The sequence below is a fragment of the Antennarius striatus genome, chromosome 4, assembly GCF_040054535.1.
Source record: "Antennarius striatus isolate MH-2024 chromosome 4, ASM4005453v1, whole genome shotgun sequence".
NCBI classification, from domain to species: domain Eukaryota; kingdom Metazoa; phylum Chordata; class Actinopteri; order Lophiiformes; family Antennariidae; genus Antennarius; species Antennarius striatus.
The window spans coordinates 19261471-19281184 of record NC_090779.1 but is presented as its reverse complement, the minus strand read 5'-3'; the positions used below and the strand labels follow the sequence as shown (position 1 = coordinate 19281184).

The window sequence follows — 19714 nt, the reverse complement described above, 5'->3', positions numbered from 1 at the left end:
GTTGATGTAGCAGCACAATGAATCAAATTTGAATTATCTTCATCCTCCTCCTCCTGGATTTTGACAGTTCAATGAGGACCTTCATAAAGAATCCGCTGACATTATTACCTTGGGTCATTTGATCTTTTAGATCTGGACGGCTGCAGCCCTGTCTCATCTATCATGACACCTCCTTCATCAACAACTTACAAGTATTCTGCCTGTGCTCTGTCCCATTTAAAAATAAAAGATGATCTGCTCCCATGTGGCTGAAAATATGGAGTCCAGCCCGTGGGCGCACCAAGTTGTCGTCAGCACTGTGGGAAATGTAATGACCCAGTTATGACTTACCCTTGAGACACTATTTCCTTCCACAAGCTTATCATGGCATCATTGAAATGCCCCCCACCCCCACCACCACCACGCACACACACACACACACACACACACACACACACACACACACACACACACACACACACACACACACTTGACCTACTGACACTAAACACATGGTTTCTACTTCTTGTATGTGAAAATCTTACCTCATTGTCTGATATATAAAGTTTGTAATTGCAGTTCTTCTACCACTAGAGGGCGATAGACCGGTTGGGAGTCTTAGTGGCAGTTATTTTTTTTATTTTTTTTGGGGGGGGGGGGTAACAGCGTGATTAATTTTACAATCATTCTTTTGATATACAATGAAAGAATTATATTCTTGTGTCGATAGTGAATACAGTCGAAACAAGAATAATCATTCAATTTTAAATTTCAACATATAAATGGCAAAATTCAATCTCGCATTTGAGGAAGACTATCTAATTTTGGGACGATTGCACACGGCAGGGGGTGTTTTGCACTCGTTTTACTTGCCCCAGTAAAATCTCAGATTTGGGTTAAGTGGTTATTTTTGAGTAATAAATTAATTTGAAACAAAAATTTAATCAAACGCACCAAATATAGAATTATATAAACTTGTCAAGGCAGTTTAACCTTCAACTCATTTTGAACTTGGTTTCTGTCATGAGACTCTCAAAATATATGTCTACATTTATTTATATATATATATATATATATATATATATATATATATAATATATATATATATATATATAAATTTTTTACAGAACTGAAATGCCAATTAACTTAAATAATCTTTTTTTCTGCTGTTTTTTATTATTATTTTTATTGATATTGTTATCATTAACATGTGCAAAAAATAACTTGAATAGTTAAACATTTTGAAAATGTTCATAATACGTGTGGAAATATTTTGATTTACTTAATGATTACTGTATTATCTCAAGAACTTTACCTTTAGCTGTTTTAATACCACAACAGCAGCATTGCTACTGTCCGCTAATAGTGCACTAAGGAAAGATACACACACACACACACACACACACACACACACACACACACACACACACACACACACACACACACACACACACACACACAGTATATACATACAAAGGGGCCCCTGGGCCCCAGGTGAACCTCTGTGAAACCCCGCCCCTGGGACACAGGTGCGTCTAATTGGAGGAGCGCTTGATGAAAACTCGACTCCAGAGAGGAACATCCCGTTTGACTGAAGACGCAGCATTTACGCACCAGATTTATGCTTTTTAATGTAAATGCAAAGCAGCAATGGTCCGAACCGGCTTTAAGGTGGGTGAAAGTAGAATTACAACTATTAATTTAGTGACCCTGCGTGTGAAACGCTGATCGTTTGTGTCTCTCAGAGATGAGATGTGCTTTTATTTTACTTGATGCCATCTGGAACGTTCTTCCTTTAACGCAGCTGAGCGTCCTCCTCGTGCTCCTCCTGGGCTCCACGCGTCACGGTGTTGACGGTAAATATCTCCACCCGTGTCAAAGTGTGTCAAAACGGTCGAAACGTGTTGAAATATTAGATGATTTTTTTTCACCAGGACTCTGTAAAGTGGAGACCTGCACTGACAACACAACATGCGTCCTGTCCCAAGACCAGAGAAGGTGCAAATGCGCCCCTGGATATTATGGCGATCATTGTGACAAAAGTAAACAGGCTTACATATTATAGTATATTATATTTTGTATGTTCTAAATATTGATGATTTTAAAATTTTTAAGTAAATTTACATGTACAGAGCAGCCTAATTCCACAGAAAGAGTGCTAGAGGAGAACATCTCCCCATCTTTTTTCTTTTTAAATAGATGCACATATAGAAGTCATGTGTGGCAGAGACCATATTGGTGTTGCAGCAGTGGAAGATTTCTTCAAGTATTATGACGTGCCCCTGGAGTCTTTGCACTTACCGAACAAATCCTGCATTGCTCAGAGGATGGTCATGAACGGGGTGCCGTTCTACATGTCCAGGATATCCAAAGAGGAATATGTACCCTGTGGGGGCAGACCACCAGAGGTGAAAGTACCTCACAGACATTCTCAACACACGACACACAGAAAGGAAGGCTTATTTTAACATCTCTGACCATTGTGACCTTTTCTTTTGTTTCTCTTTGTACAGAAAAACCTCACTCACATCTCATATTCCCTGAGTCTGCAGTCAGAACCTCAGGTTGTTGGGAACATCATCAGAACCCCAGTGATCGTGCTGGATTACAAATGCAGCTATCCATACATAAGGAAAATCAGCCTGCCTTATGAAATCTCCCCATTCTCCAGGTGAGGAAGTGTTGTGAATAAAAACTCACGACATTGATGCTGTTTGTGTGTGTGTGTGTGTGTGTGTGTGTGTGTGTGTGTGTGTGTGTGTGTGTGTGTGTGTGTATAAATGGGAATGGAGCCTGCATGCTGCTGTCATGAGGATTCCATTGTGCAAATCTTATTCTAAACCATTTTCTGATCAGGTTTTATTGATGATTGTATGAACGAGGCAGACTTTGTGTTCTTCTTCTCTCTTTAGTGAGACAGTGATGCAAATGGATGAATTTGATGCAATGATCCAGATGATGTTGTACACTGATAACTCTTACACTGAGGCTTACAGCAGTGCCCCCATCATTGAGCTCAGAGACAAGGTGGGTCAACCTCTGAAAACCAATATGACCAAATCTGATTTTTTACATTTTTCAGGTCCTCCCATTTATGACTTTTATGTCTCCAGGTGTATGTGGAGGTGAAGGTCACAGAGCCTCCAGATTACTTCCTGCTCCGCCTTGAAAAGTGCTGGGCCACACAGTTTTCCCACCCAAATGCTGTAGAGGGATTGTCCCACAATTTGATTCTAAACGGGTGGGGACAGCTCTCGGTAGTGATGATTCCCCTCCACAAACGCCATTCATTCCAACTCATTGTTCCTGTTTTTTGTTCAGGTGTGTGAACGACATGACCGTGAAATTCCTCGAGGTGAGCGCTGAACAGCCCGGCCATAACGGAGGAGGTTCCACTGTTCGCTACAGCTTCGACATGTTCCGCTTCACTACAGAACCTTCGGACCTGTACTTGCACTGCACCGTACAGCTGTGTGAACCAGACGACCACCAGTCTTGCACACCGGTCAGCTCGTCTGTCATACTCAACTTTGATCAACTCTCACCATTTTCACTTAACTGCAGCTCATTTCTTGTTTGCGTTCCCTGTACAGAACTGTAATTCCATAACTAAGAGAGAAGCAGTGAGAGGGGACCCCGCCCTCATCCCCACCCCCGGCCTCCTAACTTACGGTCCCATCAAGATTGAAATCCCGGAGAGACCTCATTCAAGTAAGCTCCGTTTCCATAGCAATGATGGAGCATCTTTGAAGAATGAATGAGACGAAAATATAAAATTTTAGACCTTTTAAACAGAATTATTTTGATTTTACCAGAGATAAGTAATATGACATGGATGTAGGAGAAGTTGCACGTTGATCCAGACGTGTGACATGTTTGCATGATCTTCATTGATCGTTTCGGCTAATTTGGGTGAACATGGTCAAAGTTACCATTGAGTTCTAGGGAATGATGGTTGTTGCATTGGACATTATTTTCTAAATGAAGGTTTTCCTAAATGGAAGAAAAGTGATCTCGCTGTTAGTGATTGGTTCCTCACTGTTTGATGATCTTTTTTGCTGTTGATTTCAGACATACTGATAAATGTGGTGCTGCCTGTAGCAGCAGTCGGGGCTGTGGGCTTCTTCCTCATCATCCTCATCGCTGTGGCCAAAGCAGGCAACAGGAGGCTCAGTCAAAAGGAAGAGCAATGACAGTCGTGTAGCTGCTATGTGCAGCGTGAATAAAGTGAAATATCAGTCATATCTTTTTATTCTTGTCCTGATGAGATGAGTTCTCAGTGAAGTGTTGTACGACATTGGGGTTAATGAGTGTGAATACATTGGTTGGTGCAAAATTCAAGCTTGTGTATCAAATAAAGCATTTAATATTTTATTAGATGCATATAATTACACAATTTTAATGTTGGTTGATAACTTTTTTCTGGGTTACAAATGGTCATAGCAACAAAACGATAAGGATTTAAATATCGGTTGAGGCTACATGTGTCATCTGCTCATCACTGCTGCCTTAAAAGAAGAGTTTTTGTTCTCAAATAAAAAGATGACACTAAAACTTGCTGGGAGAGTCTCCTTGAAGTTTTTAAAATTTCTTCGTTGATTGTCTGGAGGCAGAGAGATCTTTGTTGATGACTTCCCTGTAAATAGAAATCAAAATAAAAACTCATCTGATGATTTGGTCCTGACATTAAGGAGCTGCTGTATTTCTCTACAGACAGCATCTGTCTGTACAGCACACACATGCCAAAGGCTCCCTCCATTAGAACTGTCCTGCTGCTTCATCTCAAAACCAGATCTGACACCAGATTGTGTCAAAAGAAGACAGCTGAGTCTTCTGTCAAATAAACTGGCGATCAAGATGTAACTCAAAGGACGAAGTCCACTCAGCTGCCCTGGTATTACACAGCTTGTATTTCTGTCAACTTCACTAAACTGAGCTGTTATTGGGGGCGGTAGTGGCTCAGCAGTAGAGCCATCGTCTTGAAGACAGGATCACCCAGCCATCAGGGGCTCAAATCCCACCAGAACATCCATCGGAGCATGAGCTGACAGTGGGAGGTGTCGGCTCACTGCCAAGGCATCCTTGTAACCTGTAACCCATGTGTGTAATTAACACATATATGTACATGTGTGAGTGAACGAATTTCCCCAAGAGGGCTAAATATAGATTATTATTATTAATACAGTAAATTAGACATATAAAGTTATTTATGTCTCTTATTTGTTGCTGGTTCTTGTTAGAATTTTTGGATTACTATTTCAATAGTCTGTGCTGGAGGAAATACCACATTTAAAGTCGGGATTAAACACAGCCTGACTTGAAATATCTACTGTATATCCCAGGTGATGTGGATCACCTGATGCCGCTGTGCTGTAGTTTTCCCGTTGACCACCAGATGGCGCGCCAGCCTCCCTCTGGTCCCGTCGAGGTTCTGTTGTCTGAGAGGAGGAGCGCGTTCTTTCTCCGGGGAACGACCAGAACTCTTTTTATTAGATAGAGAGCTACTTAATGGCGCTTTCTGAAACATTTGCACATTTCTGAAACATTTTCCGAGGCTAAAGGAGAAAGTTGCCTCGCATTTGAGCTGTTAAAGGTTTCTTTCTTCGCGTCCTACGTTTTGCGTAAAAGCGTAACTAAAGACGCACCTTTTTGTCCTGATTTTTCAATCGCAAAAGAATAGTAATAATCAGATACGTGTTGCTGTTCTTGCTGCTGGAGAAGTTACCGGATACTGTTGCTCATCTTTTGTGGTCGTCGGTAAAGGACGAGGTCCAGATGATTTGTATGCATGGAAGGAACCGCTGCGCGCACACTTGAATGAGCCATGAGGCTGTCCTGCCCGGTGAAATCGGACTTCCTGCCACCGGCAACGGATTAACACTTTTCATTCTTGTTTCCACTTTTGTTTTCGGAAACGCACATTTTCTTGCGTAATACACTTTTTGTGTTTTTACTTCACGACGCGCCAACTATTTAAAAAAAAATGCGCAGATTGCTCTCTGATTGCGGATATTAGTTAAATGTAGGAGGAGGAGGAGAAGAGTATTTTGACTCAAGCCCCTACCCGTCGGAGGAACTTGTGTGGCTGTTTTTTTATTTAATCTTCGTCTCTATCTGTTTGGACCACAAGCTGCGCGTCATGACGCGGATGGCATCCGGACAACCCTGGACTCGGATGGTCGTGACATTATCGCCGTTATTGTCGGTGATCCTGTGCGGTTCGGTGGCGGATGTCCCTGAAGAAGACTTCAACGCCGAGGTAAAGTATAGTCTGGTCAAGTACTAACCAGCAATCAATATTTTTTACAATTCAATCAAAAGTTTTCTTTTGCAGGATATAACTGACATATGTTCAGGATCCACCGCACCTCAGCGATGTTATGTGACCTCTTGACCTTTACCCAAACAGCTGTACTTCTGGGCGTGGAAACTGTGTGTCTCCTCACTCAGGGGGTTTAAAAACACATTCCTGTGTTTATTTACTTGAGTGGCTTGTGGGACATATTCCAACTATATTCTGTTCCTCACCATGTTCTAGAGATGCTGTTCATTTAATCATCAGCAAGAAGAAAGAAACACTACAATTACCGAATGAAAAGCATAAACACCGGAATTTTGACACACAAACAACAACACAATTAGTGCATTCCATTGGTAATCCGTCTCCAGTGGAGTCATCCAGTGTCCGGTGGGATGGAGGCCTGTGGAGTGTGTAAAGGATGATCACGCCTTTGCACTCTTGCTCAACCAACCCCATAGAGTAGGTCTGGGCTCATCACTCACCGGTGCAGATTCGTGAGGTACAGCACCAGTTTAAGGTGAAGGGTTGAAGGTCATCTTTAATGTTGTTATGTTTTGGTATGAGCAGGCCTCTTACAGGCTGATGGGATCTCTGATGCTGGAGTTGCAGCAGCTCAAGTTCTGTCTTTGAAAAATGTGTTGATTGGAATTTGTCCAAAGACATAACTTAAGCCAGGATGTGTGTTTGTTAATGGATGTCTAGCAGTTATGCTATAATCCAATAACTGTGATGTTGCAGATCTGTTAAGATTACAAAGCTACAATAGCAGTGGTTCTTTAAATCTCATGTTTGTGGGTCACTCAGATTTGTATCATAAAGGATCACACCCACATCCTGTCATCCGTCACACCGGTTCACTCTCTGTAAGCACTGACTTAGAGTTTTGATTTACATTTACACATTGTTTTGTAAGTCATTTTGAAGAATAGTCTATATTGTGATCTATTTAATGATATCATGGTATTGATAATCCACCCTATCTCACAGCTATTAAAAGGTTTGGTTATCTTTTTTTACGTACTTCTTGAGCGCTGTCTGCCTCTAACATCACATTAGATGGTATTTCCCATGCTGTGCAAAAAAGACCTCCCAAGGATTTCCTCTGCGCGTTCACCATGACTTTGCATGTGTATGTGCTTGTGTTTGTACCACACTGTACGTGCACATAGGTATGAGTCCCGTGGTCCAGTGGTGTGTGTGTGTGTGTGTGTGTGTGTGTGTGTGTGTGTGTGTGTGTGTGTGTGTGTGTGTGCGGGGCTGTTTGTGCGGTTGAGGCGTAATATAGGGCAAAACTTCAGACTTGACAGAATTTCTTTTTCCTTCACATTGTTCTGTTTTCCTGACTTCCTGCTTCCACATTCTCACTTCACCATCAGTAAAAGTGAAACAAAAGGGGAATGTTTAGTATGTGACGCCGGACCCGCCAGTCGAATGGATGTACCATCCTTTGTAGGACACACGCGGAGCATTCTGCGTTTGTCATGCATGCTGCGGCAAAGATATACAGTTTATTTGTTATTGTCCTTTTAATCCTCTTGTTTTCAGTCCTTCGTTTCATTTCTCCATCATGGCCATCATCGAAGGAAGGCACAGGAATGAGGGAGCAGGAATGTCGTAATGTTAATGGAAACCATCTGTTTTCTATCTTTCTCTTTTCTTTTAACTCCTCAGATCCTCTCTCTCCTTATTAGTTCCTGGAGCAGCAGAACCAGGCTTCCTTTTCCAGTTGTAGCTGTGATACACACATATGCACAAAAAACAAACAACAACACGTGTTCACGGACCGTTTCCCAAACAAAACTACTGGTAACTCATCACTGTCTCCTCAACAGGCGTGGCTGCGCAAGTTCGGGTACCTGTCTCAGGCGAGCAGACAGATGTCCACCATGCAGTCGGCTCGGATCCTGTCGAACGCCATCAGCGACATGCAGCGTTTCTACGGGCTGGAGGTGACCGGGGAGATGGACCCCGCTACAGTCACGTGAGCTTCACCCCATTGAGAAGCTGACGTCTTGTTTATGCAGGATGTTTGTCTCACACAGCAGTTGTGAACGCAGACCGTAAAAAAGATTTTGAGGATTTTTTAGGATTTTTAAAAAAATATAAGACTGTTATTTGCATTTTTTAAAAGATGAATTCTCTCTTTATGTATGTTTTCGTGAAGATGGAATGATTGTCATGTTAAAGTTGTGGGCAGCAGACCTCACATACAAAGCATCCTTAAGAAATTTATTTCAAATTTTGAAATTTATCTTTTTTTTTATCCTTCTTTCACCCAGTTATTTCACCAGTGGCTGGTAAAACGGTGGCAGCCATTTACACTTTATATGGCAACAAGGTTTATATCACATCTCAGCTAACTTTTTTTGTTTTTGTAAATAAATAATACAAAAGTGGGGTCACTTGGTGTGGCGGGAAACGCCACTGGGTTCAAATCCTGCTGAGAACCTGAGACTTTTCTCTGTTCTTGCCCCATGTCTGTGTGGGCTCTCTCTGGGTTCTCTGGCTTCCCCCCACCGCCGGAACAGTAGGCACGAGTGTGATTGGTTGTTTGTCTTTCTTTGAGGCCTATGGTGACGTACCTCGCCTCCCACCCAAGGGCGCACCCCTACACAAGATAAAGAGTTAAAGAAAATAAATGAATGAATGACTTAAACCTAGTTTAATCCTGAAAAAGTCCTACATGCTGCAGAAAAATAGGTTCCAACTTTGTAAGCAGGTTGGAATAAAAGTTTAGAAATTACAGTAGAAAGAAGAATGTGGTCAGTGGAAATAGACAAGTAGCCTTAATGTGTTTTGCGTGTGTGTGTGTGTCTGTGTGTGTTGGTTGTGTAGAGCCATGCGTCGGCCTCGCTGCGGCGTTCCAGACAAGAGAGCCGTGGACGTGGATGACAGCGCGAGGAAGAAACGCTACGCGCTCACGGGACAGCAGTGGGACAAAGACCGCATCACATACAGGTCGGTGTCGCTGGAGCGCCAAAATAAGACGATAGAGCACAATGTTGGACGAATCACTCATGTTACTGTTACTCCTCTGGCTCCAGTATAGTGAACCAGAACATACCCGCCCAGCTGGGCAAAGAGCGGATGTCTGAAGCCATCCATAAGGCTTTTGACGTGTGGAGGCGGGTCACGCCGCTCGTCTTTGAGGAGTTACCTGCGGAGAGCAACGTCAACAGGAGCCAAACAGAGCTCGCTGACATCCTGCTGTTGTTTGCTTCTGGTTTCCATGGTGATATGTCATTGTTTGATGGTGAGGGCGGGTCCCTGGCCCACGCCTTCTACCCTGGACCTGGAATAGGTGGCGACACACACTTTGATGCTGATGAGCCTTGGACACTGGACAACCAGAACCAAGACGGTTTGTGTGTGTTTCTTCATTTTGTGGGACATTGAACCTGTGATGTTCTGGTTATAGTATAATCTTGCTAACCGTTAGTTGGTTCGTGTCTCTCCTGGTCCAGTTAGCCTTGAGCTAAAAGGGTTCTGTCAACAAACAATTCAATTTCTACGTTGCGAAGAGATGTTAGTCCCTTCTGTTTTTCTTTATTTTTGACCTTATTTTTGAACATTATCCTCCTCTTGTTATATGATTTTTAAAAAATGCAAAAAATTGTATTATATGTGTGCTTTATGTGTCTGATATTGAGAGATTAATGTTCCATGATACCTCTTTGATTTATTTAAGTACTTTGGTAACGTCACAATAAAGACGTGAGGTTGTGTGATCACTGTCTGGCCTCCATTCAGGGGCTGCTTGATGACAGGGAGGCTCACAGAAAAAGTCAACACTATAACATAGATTACAGTGTTTTTCAGCATGATGAATACGGCATGATTCAAGTTTGTTTGTACAGTTTGCAGTGACTCAAAGTAACGTGTATTTTATACATTACATAATGTATTATAGGGTGGCATGGTGCAGTGGTTAGCACTGTTGCTTCGCTACCAGAGGCAGCTGGGATAAACTCCAGCTCCCTTACAACCAAAATAGGTTAAGGAGGGTGGATATGTGTTTTATTTTGCAACATTATTTGACATCAGTGAACAATTTAAGGTGAGTATTCATGTGTATGTTATGCTTTCTTGCAGGTATTGATCTCTTCCTGGTTGCAGTTCATGAGCTCGGTCACGCTTTGGGTCTGGAGCACTCAGACAACCCCAATGCCATCATGGCGCCTTTCTACCAGTGGACTTACACACACAACTTCACACTCCATGAGGATGACATCAAGGGCATACAGCACATATATGGTAAGATGCTGATATTGCACAAAATGAACTGACTAGCGTGACGTTGTAACGCAGGATGTCAGCAACATTTGGGTTATCGCATTCATGTGACATCTGGACATAAAAGAAGATTAGAAGCTTCATATGGAAAATGTCTTCACACTTGCATGCAAAGAAATGCACACAACAGCAGTCAATCCTCACACACAGCATGCCGTTGTGGTGTCCTCATACTTTTTCTGTGTAAATGGATGTCATTGTTAATCGTGAGATGGTATCTTTTTGTGTGTGTGTGTGTGTGTCAGAGGGAACTCTTGTGCGTATTAGAGTACTGAATGAATGCAATGGTGTATTTCTGCTGCAGCCCTTAAATAAGAGCCAGAATGACACGGAAGAACAATAGGTTTCCTCTGAAACTACAGACTACAACTAGGATTTCGTTTTTTTCACAAAACAGATTCTTTCAGTTTTAATGTTGCCCAAAAAGTATTTCTGTATGCGTGCAATCCTGGTCCTGGTGATAGATATACGTACATATATGAATATGCATGTTGAATTCAGAGTTGGCAAAATAGATGTGAAACCTCTTGTAGGTTTTCTGCTGTAAATACTGTAAGGTAAATGTTTTAACTGAAGTTATACAGCAGGTTGTTTTCATTAAACAGATCCAAAGAATAATGTGAGAGAAAAGGCCGACGTGGATGAGAACAAAGAGACAGCAAGCAGGGGATAAACTTAGTCAGTAGAAATAAACATTTGAGTTCTTTTGTAGAGGATTTGCTGGTATATAAAAAACCAACAGTTTGTCTTCATTAGTTATTCATCTAATGAATTACCACTTAACTTGGTTACCAGTCTTACCAGTAACAACTAGCAGGTTCAGTTCTAGTTCAGACTAAATGGAGCTGAAAAGAAATAATGGATTTTCGTGATCAGAAACATAAATGTAAAAGACTGCTGATGTTTCTTCCATGAATGATGTGACTTTATTTGGTGATAATGTCAGTGTTGTGTTTACAACATGCTCTGTTGCCCCTGAGGGACAAAAACAAAGTTACAGCTGAACAGGAGCTGCCATCGGTCCCCTGAATTTTCCTGTTATAAAAATAACCAAGCAGTCCTAGAAAGGCTGAGTAGATAATTTGAAACTTTACAATAAAAAGTCCTCTTTGGTGTCAGAAGCTCTGTGTCTGTTGGAAGATATTTTATATATTCATGTGTCAAATACCGCACATGCTGAGTTTGTCCACATGCTGATAAGTCAAGAGTCACCATCAACCTCCATTAATTCCGCTCAGTAATTTTAGCTCAGTGTAACTCAACTCGTCTCCCAGCAGCTGTCCATACATTACATAACGGTTGGATATGTTTTCAGCTCTTAGCAACTAACAGGACTGACTTTTTCCAAAGAGTAGCGGCACAATTTCATTTGGTCAAATGAACTTATAGCTGCAGCCCAAATGGAAAGTTAATTTTTCTTTTATGTGAAGGGGAATTAAAGTGGATTAATCTGTGAGGGGAGTAGGGGTATAAAAGAACGTAAACATGTCAAACACCACGCAGATAAGGTGGAGGGATTTCTTTTTTAATTTCAGACTTTCTTCCTTTTTTGGTAAAAATACGACGGGTAATAAAAAGCATCTTAACTGTAGAAGTTTCTGGTGTTATCCGGCTGAGGTCTCCATCTTTTCATCCTCAGGTCTTCCTGTCATCACTGAATCTCCGCCTACAACTCCTCCCATCCCTGATAGCGACCCAAACGACCCCGCCTCCCGTTCTCCTCCTGAAGATGAACCCATTTCTACCATCGCCCCACCTGAACCACCCAATCCGACAGATGGCAACCTACATCCCCGGCATAACCCAGACCCTACCTCCCCTCCAGTCCCCCCTACTTCCACCCCCACCAACTCCAAACCGGAACCGGAACCTGTCACCCCCTATGTTAGAAAGGATGCCCCTGTGCCTCCTCCTCGTCCCCCGGCTCCTCCCCGACCTCCCAAGCTGCCAGACAACCATCCTCCAAATATATGTGATGGGGACTTCGACACGGTGACCATGCTGAGGGGGGAGATGTTTGTTTTCAAGGTGAAAAGTAAACTTCTTAAAAAAAAACTTTAAAACCTTGCATTCATTCAAAACAAAGTGAACAAGAAATAATTTCGATAATTGTTAAAAGTCCTTCTTATTTATTTGTGCAGGGTCGCTGGTTCTGGCGTGTGAGAAGGAACCGGGTCTTGGATAATTACCCCATGGAAATATATGTCTTCTGGGACGGCTTGCCTAATGACATCGATGCTGCCTACGAGCGACATGACGGGAAATTTGTCTTTTTTAAAGGTTTGTCAACTGATAAAAAAAACAGTTGCTTTTCTCTCAGTGTCCAATTTCTGAATGAACAGCACAATGTGTTTTACTAAAACCTACTGTGGAGACTATGCTGAGCTTTTTAAGACGGATTATGCACGGGCTCATCATCTGGTTAGTTTCTTGCATACTTTCTGCCTAAAAAAACCTGCGGAGCTTAAGAAAAGGTTTAGACTCACGCAGCAGGGACTCCAAAACAAATCTGATCGGGGTTGTGATTTGAACTGATCAAGCTGAAGGGAAACAGTGCAAACTCAGCACGTTTTCCTTCCACACAGTATGATTTACGAGGTAATGACTCCACAGACCCATAACTGTCCATATCTGGCAGACTCGCATACACACACACACACATACAGAAATATTTAAACCACTAGACTTTATATGAACAAGAAAACAACTCCTTTGCCCAAATACGTGACTGTTAAACTCTTTGCCAACATTGCAAATGGAGATTATTGAGGGGTTGTTTTTTTTTTGCATGCACCTACTGTATAACTGTATCACAGTTTGCGTGGCTAAGCTGTTTTGTGTGTGTCGAGATGGAGATGTGTGGCAGCTGTTGTTGGCAGAGTAAGACTTCGCTTTAGCTGAGCCCCAAAAGGCTCCATGAGTAAAGAGAGGATTGCATCAGCTGTTCCACATGTTAACAGATGCAGAGGTTTCACTTTTATAGTCGGGACCTGCGGTCATAAATCATGCATTTTTAGGATTTTTTGACCTTTTAATAAGGGATTTACAGGAGATTCCTTTCAGTTTTGATTTCTGTTTCTGCTTTTTCACTAACGCAGAGACCGATGAGTGTAAAACGGGTTTTATATTTTGTTTGACTACACTTTAAAGGGTCTCGGGTGGTGCAGTTTGCACAAACAAACTCAAGAACTGCATGCATCTAACATGATTTAATTACACTCGCTGACAAAGCTTTTAGCCATCACATGTAAATGGTATTTAAGTGTGAGTGGGTAGTAAGTGTGCATTGATTAGCAAGCGTGATTTCACACATCTAACTCTTTAACGGTTTCTGTTTAGTGTGTCGCAGTGCAGCAGTTCAGTACCCTGGCAGTGGAGGTGGAAAGTGGCTGAAAAGTGTGCCCATAGTTTAGCATTAGAGAAAAAACATGAAGAAAGTTTGGAAAATGAGGACATTTCTACCTTGCCTGTCCTTTCTATTTTTCTCCTGCAGTGAATAAACCCCTTAACATAAGCCATATGTTTTGGCCTTCGCCTCTTCTTCATTAAACCACTGCTTTTCTACTTTCTCGCCCTCATTAAATCGCTTATATGTTTCCCTTCTCTCAGCCAGATATCAAAACTTACCAGTACAGCAAGGTTATGTTCCTATTCACATCTCTCACAAGAAATGCGTATCATTGTGTGTCTGCAGATGATAGATACTGGGTATTCAGGGAGGCTGATGTGCTCCCTGGATACCCACAGCCTTTGCGTGAGTATGGACAAGGAGTTCCAGTCCACAAAATTGACACAGCAATCTGGTGGGAACCCAATGGATTCACATACCTCTTCTCTGGAGACAGGTACAGTGTATCACATATAGGTAGATGCATGCTGCAAATTTGCTTTACGTGTATGAAATAATGCAAGTGTTCTCCACATTGTGTCGTATTGATGGATGCAGATACTGGCGTTACAATGAGGAGACCCGGACTACAGACCGTGACTTCCCAAAGCCAAACAGCAGATGGGGCAGGATTCCTGACGCACCCAAAGGAGCCTTCCTCAGTGATGATGGTGGTAAATAATTGCTTACAGCAAAAGAAAAACTACCTAGGCTTGGAGAAAAGGAGCACTTTGTGTGATAATCACAACACACACGGTAATAGCTGTACATATAGTGTTGAAATCATGAGAACTGTCCAACTGAGGAGAGGTGGAGGGAGGAAATATAAGGTGGGGATGAGGAAAAAATGTCTTCTTAGACTGGTTAGACTGGAGCAAGCAGAGCAGAGCGAGGATGAGAGGATGAGTGAGACAGGGGAGGAATGAGAGCTCTGGTTTTGAGGGTTGGCCCATCCTTCCTTTGGAAATTAGATTTGTGGCCAAACTGCTCTAAATGCACCCGGTAACAGCCATCCCCAACAAAACTGTTTTAATGTCTCTACAAGTCTGTTTTCAACTACAGTGTGACATTTACACCCAGAATTTTACACCAAGACATTCATGCGGTTCTTTTGACATCCCGCTTATAATCATAGAGCATGTAAACAACATATCTTATTGATTTGTAGCTTTATTCCACTATGATGTGAGCACATGAAGGGAATATTGGGAATGAATAAGCAGTTTATTTTCTTATAAATGGTCATTTTTTAATAGATAATAGTTAAATGATCCTAACAAATTAGCAAATTCATGTTACATAAATTGACCTGACATAAATCTTCCTTGTTTTCCGCTCATGCAGCGTACACATATTTCTACAAGGGGGCTAATTATTGGAGGTTTGACAACCGTAAATCGGAGGCAGACAAAGGCTATCCTCGCTCCATACTAAAGGACTTCATGGGTTGTACCAGAGTTCCTGACCCCGACCCGGACGTCGAGCATGAACCGAAAGACAAACCAGTCAACCCTTCAGACCGGGGCAAAGACGAGCACAAAGAGCCAGATGGGGGGCAAGACAAAGACACAAACCCGGAGGAAAACCAAACCATGAAGCCTGACAGTACAGATGAAGGGGAGGATGAAGAGGTGAACGTGGTCGTGACGGTGGCTGACAATGAATCGAAGGTCATGACCCTGGTCATGGTGATAGTCCCTCTAGTGCTCATCCTGTGTATTCTCATCCTGATCTACGCCATCCTCAGGACTCTGCAGAACAAAGAGACGCCGAGGGCTTTGGTGCACTGCAAACGTTCGTTGCAGAACTGGGTTTGAGGCACAGAAATTGAAGCGCTAGAATGGATATTCATTAATTGTCTGATACAGTCATTGGCATCGCAATTCTTCCTTGCCACTTTGGAATGAAACATCTGCAGTATTGATCCAAGAAAGTCAAGGATGAGTCCCCGTCTTGGGTCCCATTCATCACGAGGTTTTTCATTTTTTTTATACCATTTTATTTCAACAAAAGGAATTACTGTATTACCCACTAAATGTGTCCTTTAGAAGACCCATGACACAGTAAGAATGTCTATTTCTATAACTTCTAATTCAACTGACGTGGGACTGATGATTAATTCGTACAATAAATGCAGAGAAAGTCGATGCACATACACAATACGGAAGCACACATAATGTACATACACACGAACATGAGTACACGTACCTACTAAAACAAATATAGAAATACACGCCTTAATATGAATAAGTGCTTAATTATGTTTGACTTCGGTGCCTCAACCAATCTTGAAATGTTTTCTTTGTTTAGAGCAGATATTTTGCACTTTGCTGTCGTAGTTTTGCTGAGGTTGCTTAGCTGTCGACAGACATGTGTGTGCGTGTTTATGCGTTCGTATGAAGAAAAGCTCTCTGTGCTTACGAAACATACAGACACAAGCCAAAGAAGCTTGTCTTTCGACCTGTGGTGGAATGTCAGACAGCTGTGCTCCTCCTTGATCTCCCACTTTCCAAAGACCCATTTTTATTTGCCTTCTTTGAAACACAAACACACCCAAACATGCACCAAACGTTGATGAAAAACTAAAAGAAAGACTGTAACGCTCTTTTGTTCATGCACGTCTGCATATGCAGACACAGTGAGGCATAGAGACCACTAAGCCAAACAAAGGCACACAGAGTTTTTGCACACAGACACATAGACTCCAGCCTGAGCTCCGCCCACTGCTGCCACGATAACTGTTCAGACCGGACCACTAAAAAGGCTCCCAGAGGAGACATATTGATATATGACTGGTGCCAGAGCAGAGATTTAATACAACTGGAAGATTTATTCATGTTTAACTCGGAGCAGAAATGCTATGGTGTTAAACAAACTCCAATCATAATAACAGCAGTGTCCGTCCATCTTTCTGATCTCTTTGCTTCCTATGCTAAAGCTAAAGAAAGTCAAAGGGAATTAAATGTAGAAACTAGAATCCTAGAGAGGAACGGGTCAGGGTCTGGTTTCCATTAAGCCCACATGCTGCTGATTTAGTAGTGTCAGGCACGAGGAGGAGCACAGAGAGGGGAGTTGGGGGGGGGGGGTGCTAGGAGAACAAGGTATAAAAATGGCAATGAGAAGTTAGAAGAAAGGGGGAAAAAGGGGGAATGAGATGACATTGAAACAAAGAAGGTACAGATTGAGGAGCAGAGAGGGGGCGGCTCACCAGAATGAGCGAGTGAGAGGATGTTGGGGAGGGGCAGCGCTGGCGTTGTGCCTCCTGACCTAGATCGGGATACTCAGTCCACTCCTTTTCAAGGCTTGTTGTTTTCACTCTGCATATCATGAGGTGAAGAGATGACCCCCCCCCCCTCCTCTCTTTGTCCTCTATCTCTCCATTTTACCTTTTTCTTTTTTCAGTGTTTGTGTATTTGACTGCTAGTAACCCCACTGACATGCTTGCAAATGTTTCAATGTTACTCTACACTCTTTTTGGAAAGTTTAAGAGCATCTAAAAGATGCTTAATGTATAGAAACAACTGTAGAAAATGTTCCTGTTTTCATTTCCCTTTGAGCCTCTCACTCTGTCCACTGCTGTGGAAAACCACTATTCCCATGCTCCAGTCATTGGCATTCACTTTATCTTTGTGTCTTTTTATTGTGTCTATTTCCTGTCTTTTCTTTATTGGCTCTTGTTTTTGTGAATATTAGGGGGCATTTCTTTTCTAAAGATAGCATGAAGGAATATTTTTAAAAATGTTTTTCCATAAATTCTTCCCTACTTACGTTTTTTAGTTTTGTAAATTTTGTCTCTGTTAACAACAAAAGATGATTAAGACAATGTTGATGCATGCAGGGCATGTTCTGTGAGGCCTGTGTACTCCTGTGTACACTCAGGATTTGACAATAAAACCCACATGAAAAAGAAAAGTCTTTTTTTTTTTGGCGGCGGGGGGGGGGGGGTGCATTTCCTTGTAACATGACACCTTTAATTTGTTGGCCACATCAACATCAACTTCAAGCAGCTGATTCTGCTTCAGAGGGAGTCATTGTTTCCACAATGTTGAAAACACTTCACCACCTTCATTAAAATATTTGCATGATGATGATAATATAATACATCAAACACACCCCTGTACAAAACACTTTCTCCTCATTTTGTGTATTTACTGTTCTCATTGAACAGGAACAAAATTTCCTAATAAAATATTTAAAAAATGTGATGTATGTATAAGCATGTGAGGAATATTTTTAGAGGGTATAACTGTTGTGGTAATTTTGCTTTTTCTGATGTCAACCATAGTATTCATTCCACTAGTAATGAGATGTCATGCATGTGAGTCTGAGTGTGCTCAAGTGTGCACGAGGCCGGTGAGAGAGTGAGAACACCTTCCCTTGTGTCTTTATGTCGGTGGTAATCAGGATTATCTTCCATCACAGATCATCCACTAGCTTTACGTCGTCTCTCTTTCATCGTCTCTTCTCTTCCAATTCAATCTCGTTTAGAAGAAACGAATCACGAGAAATGTCCTGGGTTTGATTTGTAGTCAAGCCAAAGGCTTCCTGTGTGTTTGCGCAAGTTTCTTCTTAAGTTTCTCCCTCCATTAAATTAAGTATGTGAAGTGAAGCATGTTAAGGTGCGTCCGAACAAGACGCTGGTTTGTGACAGGAGTTGGTTTCCAGGGGCTGCTGCACAGCAGTCAGATTCTGTGTGACCATGAGAAGAATAGTGAGATTTCTTAGGATTTCCTGTAAAGTTGTCCCATAATTATTGACCATCTTCACACCTTTAGCTTCACTCTCTTCGTCACCGCTAAATGTTTGCTCAAACTGCTCCGTGTCCAGTGTGTCATCCAGATGTTCAATTAGGATTGAGGCCATTATGGACCTGCTATATTCCAGCCAAGGGCTAAGGGTCTGTGTCATCGACCTGTTCTCCCTGCTTATCCCCTGCTGAGCTGATAATGGGATCTGCCTCCTGCCTCCTGCCTCATCACCACCATAAATTCTTCAGCAGTGCCCAAGAACAAGCTTCAGTGGATGTGATGAGACTTATTTCACTTGACCTCCCTAACCTGGGGAACGTTTTTCCACCTGTCTGTGGCTATCGGTTTACCTGCTTGTCTGTCTAGTGTCTACATGTGTAATTTATCATAATTGATGTTTGTGCAGCTTGTTTGTTGGGTCTCTGTTAACAAGTCAATCTCAGAAGCTCTTCTTTCAGTGCTACTTTACAACCCGTGACAACCAGCATTGCCTATTGCTTACAGGTCGGACAGTTAACAGGAGAAGTCATGAGATCCTTGCATATCAATGTGAGACATCATGTCCAGATTTCACTCCCCCTTGTTCACAGTTAAACTCTAACATTTTATTGAATTGAATATATATTGAATATAACAATGTAAGACAACAGTCTCCCTTTCAAATACCTACATGAGTAAAATGCAGCTGTATTTAAAGCCAATTATTTTCTGAAAAGTATAGCAGTCATTAAGACTGGTGGAAAAATTAGGCCCCTGGTTCATGAAGCCACTCCAAAATAAAGTTAAATGTGGGAAGAACAACAGTCTGTCCAGCATTTTCTTCTACAATAAAAAAAAAAATCTTAACAAATGCTGGTCTTATATGGGAAACAAACAGGAGTTCAAACCAAGTGTGACAAATGGCAAGGCAGGAAGCAGTCTGCAATGGTAGAATAAAAAAATGCCATAGAAGCAAACTGGAAATTAACATTTAAAAAAAATAAAAGATAACATGGAGGAATATGA

General features: G+C 41.9%; 2 protein-coding genes across 2 annotated transcripts; both read left to right on the top strand.

Annotated features, from left to right (window-relative positions):
* The first annotated feature begins 1629 nt into the window (after positions 1–1629).
* On the top strand, positions 1630–4172 carry zpd (zona pellucida glycoprotein d). The gene is made up of 10 exons (XM_068312633.1): positions 1630–1660; positions 1725–1835; positions 1914–2021; positions 2179–2387; positions 2493–2650; positions 2892–3006; positions 3093–3220; positions 3301–3484; positions 3573–3690; positions 4051–4172. Exons 1-10 carry the CDS (start codon positions 1630–1632, stop codon positions 4170–4172), a joined length of 1284 nt encoding a protein of 427 aa, XP_068168734.1.
* Positions 4173–5470: 1298 nt separating this feature from the next.
* Positions 5471–16781, top strand: mmp15a (matrix metallopeptidase 15a). The gene is made up of 10 exons (XM_068312585.1): positions 5471–6238; positions 8113–8261; positions 9116–9238; positions 9325–9641; positions 10373–10534; positions 12213–12601; positions 12715–12853; positions 14268–14418; positions 14520–14635; positions 15306–16781. Exons 1-10 carry the CDS (start codon positions 6119–6121, stop codon positions 15776–15778), a joined length of 2139 nt encoding a protein of 712 aa, XP_068168686.1. The 5' UTR covers positions 5471–6118; the 3' UTR covers positions 15779–16781.
* The last annotated feature ends 2933 nt before the right edge of the window (positions 16782–19714 follow it).

Coding starts and splice junctions, on each gene's coding strand:
- zpd (XM_068312633.1), top strand. CDS start 1,630: ATGGTCCGAACCGGCTTTAAGGTGGGTGAAA. Junction 1,661..1,724: donor CGGCTTTAAGGTGGGTGAAA/GTAGAATTACAA, acceptor TGTGTCTCTCAG/AGATGAGATGTGCTTTTATT. Junction 2,651..2,891: donor GAAATCTCCCCATTCTCCAG/GTGAGGAAGTGT, acceptor TTCTCTCTTTAG/TGAGACAGTGATGCAAATGG.
- mmp15a (XM_068312585.1), top strand. CDS start 6,119: ATGACGCGGATGGCATCCGGACAACCCTGGACTCGGATGGTCGTGACA. Junction 12,602..12,714: donor GGGAGATGTTTGTTTTCAAG/GTGAAAAGTAAA, acceptor TTATTTGTGCAG/GGTCGCTGGTTCTGGCGTGT. Junction 14,636..15,305: donor CTTCCTCAGTGATGATGGTG/GTAAATAATTGC, acceptor CCGCTCATGCAG/CGTACACATATTTCTACAAG.